Source organism: Orycteropus afer, unplaced genomic scaffold (assembly GCF_000298275.1).
Source record: "Orycteropus afer afer isolate SDZICR_OR568_19922 unplaced genomic scaffold, OryAfe1.0 scaffold00099, whole genome shotgun sequence".
NCBI classification, from domain to species: Eukaryota; Metazoa; Chordata; class Mammalia; order Tubulidentata; family Orycteropodidae; genus Orycteropus; species Orycteropus afer.
The window spans coordinates 1,738,005-1,742,594 of NW_006921686.1; the positions used below are offsets into that span (position 1 = coordinate 1,738,005).

Below are 4,590 nucleotides of genomic sequence, written 5' to 3' on the forward strand. Positions count from 1 at the left end.
GGCTGGTGGACGTTGACCATAATTCACCACAATACAACATCTTCCCTCCTACTTCCTCCCAAAAGTCACCTCTTCCCTGTGTCCATCCCCGAGGCTGTAAATCTTTATGGAAATAGATTGTCCTGTCTTCCTTCTGTGGAGTGACAAGTGGGTTTGAACCGCTGACTTTCTGGTTAGCAGCCAAATGCCTTATCAACTATGCCACCAGAGCTCCTTCCTATAAAGATTACAGTTTAGGGAACCGTATGGGGCAGTTCTACTCTGCCCACTCAACACCTATCAACATGCAAAGCGTTTAGGACTGTGCCTGGCATCTAAATGTTAGCTATTGTTACTGCCTCGCCCCCTGAGACTTGATCTTTGAATCAACTAATCTTTGCTATTTACAAATAAGGAAGGAAGCTCTTAGGCTTTTTGATCCTGGCAACTATCCAAAGGAATCCAGTGCCTCGGAAAGGCCATTACCGAGCGGGAAGGCGCCACGAAGGGAGTCCCACAGCAGAGGCTGCGGGAGCCCCGCGCAGAGCGAGAGGAAGGTGCCAGGCTATCAACTGTGGCTCTGAGGCCTGAAAGCTCGAACCACCTCCGAGAGGGGGTGTAAGAGGGCTGGGAGCCCTCGACGACCAACCTGTCCAGCTCCCGAGTGTCCACCAGAGGGCGACAGGAGCCGCGAAACGGGGCGAGCGTGGGTGGGAGGAACGCCCTGGCCAGCGTGTCCCGGGGCGCTGTGGGTGTGGCCCTGGGTGTGAGTCCGCCCGGCCGCGAGCCCAACGTGAGCTGCGTAGCGAGGCCTGCGAGTCCCCAGCGCGTTAAGATGCGCGCGCGCAGGCGCTCGTATGGTGGTCCTTACCCCCAAAAAGCCCGCTGGCCCCGGTGTTGTGTCAGAAATCGTGTATCCAGGCTGAGTGCACAATGGCGGGCGGAGAAGGCTGGGCACGTTGGACAAGCTCGAGCACGCACACACCCTCCCGCCCCAGGGCTTGGTTCCCAGGCCCCGGCAGAGGGCGACGGGAGGGAGGGATGTCCCGCAGGGAGGGCCCGGGAGTAACTTTTTTTCGGAAAATATGTCGGTCTGGCCCCCAGCCCGGGCCTGAGTCACTAGGCTCGGCTGGATTGAGTCATAGACTCCACCCCTGCCCCTGGGAACTTGGAAGGGATCCCCTCCTCCTGCTCAGAGCCTTCCTTCCCTTGGGGGCGCGACCCCCACCACAGCCCCGCCCCCCAAGACAGGCCGACTCCGAAATGGGAAGAAGCCTTGGCTTTATTCGCTCTGTGAGGGCACAATTCGTTCACGGGTTCCTCCTGGGCATGGGGCGAGGGTCCATAGTGGGCTGGGAGTCCCCGTGGGCAGCCTAGACGGGGCAGCGTCTCCACTGTTTCCTGTCATCTTTCCACGGGGTCCCCTCGCCAGGCTCAAGCGCTAATATGTCGTGAAGGCAGCAAAAGGCGTGGGGGCTGAGAAGTCCCTTTAGGGAGGGGGCGGGCTGTAGCACCGAGAAACCCCACCCCCCACGACATTCCTGAAACGCGGGCTGAAATACGCACGGGGACTTCAGTATCTGAGAAAGGCTCTGCTTAAATATGGATTGACGCCTGGCGCAGAAGCTGTATCCCAGCGGAACAGCAGCTGTGCGGAGCCTGCAGGGTGGGGGTGGAGGGCGGTCCGGGGACAGGCTGCGCGTCAGCCTAGGCTGGGCGGGGCCTAAGACCGAAAGACCTCCCAGGGGAGGGGCGTTCAGCCCCAGCGGGGCGAGGACGGACTGTATTTGCACGGCTTCCTTGGGGGTGGGCGTGGCCAGACCCAGGGGGCGGTCCCGAGCCGGGATGCGGGGTTGAGGAACGGCCAGCTGAGGTTGTAGGCTGTGGCGTCGCGCCCTCTGAGCCCGCTGTAGTCCCGAAACCTGAGGATAGGGTGAGACGGGGTCCGTGCCTGGCTGGGCAGGAGGAAGTGGGCCAGGGTGGTTTGCCAATTAGTCATTTCAATGAAGTGGCCATTCACTGGTGGGGAGACGCAAGGGGGGTCTTCCCAGGTCAGGGGTCACACGTGTTAGGGCTGGGTGTGTGCGCATGTGCGCGCGTGTGTGTAGTTATGGCGGTGCCCTCGCCTCCTGTAATCTCTGCAGGCAGACACATTTTGTCCTCTGCTCTGATCCCCAGAGCTTAGAACAGGGCCCCGGCACAGAGTAGGGGCTCAATAAATACTTGAATGACTGAGGAATGCATGGCTGGCTCTGTGTGTGTTTGTGTGTGTGTGTTCGTGTGATGTGTGCCTACAGTGTACGTGAGGGTGGAGGTTCAAGGACAGGAAGGGGTGGTCGGAGAGGTCTTGCCCCGCCCCCGGTCCCCACTAGATGCTATAACCCAGGTATCTGGGAGTAGGGGGCCGGGAGATGCCCTGGTCCTTACAGCTGGGCAGGATGGGCAGGCCGGGGGTTCTGTGGGCCAGGGAGGCGGCATGCGTGCGGCTGACCAGGGCTGGGGAGCCCCAGCAGGGCAGGCGGCAGGGAGGCCAGTGGGCAGCAGAGGGCTCACTCGGCAGAGCCCTTCTGGCGCCGTTTGGAGGGCGGCACGAGGCGGCGGGGCAGGTTGGCGGGCAGCCCGTGGCCTTCAAGCTTGGCTTCGATGAGGTGGCTGGCCAGGGCAAACTCCTCGTCATCCAGCATCCCGTCACGGTCAACGTCGCTCAGCTTCCAGATGCGGCCCAGCACCGAGTTGGGCAGCTTGGTGCCCACCATCCAGGTCTTGGCCTTGGAGCCGCTGAGCTTGCCGTCGGCGGGTGCCAGGTTGTAGAAGATCTCGTCGTACTTGGACTTGTCCTTGGTCACCACCCACTCGGCCTCATCATCCGAGCCCTCCTCGCCGTCTTCCAGGGCCTCGTCGGGCCCCCGCTCCACGAAGGGGCCCATGTGGGTGCCCTCGAAGGCGCCGCCCTGCACGCCCACCTCGGTGCTCTCCAGCTCCTCCTGCCTCAGCAGGGGCATGAGCTTGGCGATGTCGTGCGTCAGCATCTCGTCCAGCGCCTCCAGCAGCTTCGGCTTCAGCGAGTGGAACTTGGTGAAATCGTGCACCATGAGCAGCTCCTGCGGGGGCCAGACGGGGAGCACCGAGGAGTCAGGGCCACCAGCCCTGGGGCCGTGTGGCACCTGGACACTAGGAAGCTCAGGGCGGCCACTCTTTACCGACAGGTGTGCAGGCCACGGCCCCTGGGCTCTGGCCACTCCCAAAAGACTTGGGCATGAGGGTCCCGGAGACCTTTCTGCTGTAGCAGGCTTGTCCCAGAATTACTGCGTGGTAACCGGAAGGCTGGCTGTTCAAACCCGCCCAGCCACTCTGCAGGAGAAAGACCTCGTGATCTGCGCCCATAAAGATTAGCCAAAAACCAAGCCCACTGCTATGAAGTTGATTCCAACGCTTAGTGACCCATCAGGACACAGCAGAACCACCCCCTTAGGGTTTCCAAGGCTGCCAAGTTTTATAGACGCAGATGGCCGTATCTTTCTCCCACGGGTTTGAACCACCGACCTCTCGGTTAGCTGCCCAGTACTTAACCACTGTACCACCAGGGCTCCTCCTATGAAGATTACAGCCTAGCAAACCCTATGGGCAGTTCAACCCCATCAGAGGGGGTCGTCACGAGTCAAAATCGACTTGACGACACAAGGCGAGAGGCTGAGAAGGTGCATGTTGGCACTCCACTGCTAACGCAGAGGCTGGTCGTTTGAATCTACCTCGTGGCGCTGCAGAAGAAAGGCCTGGTGACCTTCTGAAGAAAGATCACAGCCACTGAAACCCCTGTGGTGCACGGCCCTACTCTGACACCCGTGTGTTCACCATGGGTTGGAATCCAATCGACAGCAGCCGGTTGTTTTTCCATTTTGTTATTTTGCAGTTGGGGGCTTCAGATGACCCTGGGCACTTGCAGTTTCCCAGCTGGCAGAGGAGGATTTCAGTAGTGTAACATCGGACCGGCTTTGCCAGGGCGCCCCCACGGGCCCTCAGCCCTGCCCACCCTCCAGCCAGCACCCTCACCACCAAACACGTCCAGTCAGTGACATCTCTGCCCCTCGGGTCACCGCCACCCAGAAACGGCTGATTGGACTGCTGCCACATTGGAAGATTGGATTTGGCACGGCCTGATTGTCAGGGGGGCCTGTTAGGGACTGAACTGTTGTTGTTGTCAGGTGCCGTTGGGTCAGCTCCAACTCATAGCAACCCCACGTACAACAGAACCAAACCCTGCCCGGTCCTGCGCCAGCCTCACCATCCCTGCTGCACCTGAGCCCATTGTCGCAGCCGCTGTGTCAATCCATCTCCTTGAGGGTCTTTCCCTTTTTCGCTGACCCTCCACTTTACCAAGCATGATCTCCTTCACCACCTCGCACTGAATTGTGTCCCCAAAAAGATACGTGTTATAAATCCTACTCTAGCTGTCACTTCCTTTGTTATGTTAATGGACAGTGTTAGTGTAGGGGGTGTTTTAAGTCAATCTTGGGAGATACAAAGAGCAGATGAAGTAAACAGCAAACAGGCAGGGACAGAAAAGGCCGATGCTACGCGGAGGTCACCGAGGAACAGGGAAACAGAGGCTGC

At 59.7% G+C, this 4,590-nt stretch overlaps 1 protein-coding gene across 1 annotated transcript in view; it reads right to left on the reverse strand.

The window, feature by feature from the left end:
- Positions 1-2,528: 2,528 nt before the first annotated feature.
- Positions 2,529-4,590, reverse strand: part of EHD2 (EH domain containing 2) — an 11,055-nt gene continuing 8,993 nt past the window's right edge. The window contains exon 5 of the mRNA XM_007943034.1: positions 2,529-3,080. Coding sequence (XP_007941225.1) covers positions 2,529-3,080 — 552 coding nt within the window. The remainder of the gene's footprint in view (positions 3,081-4,590) is intronic.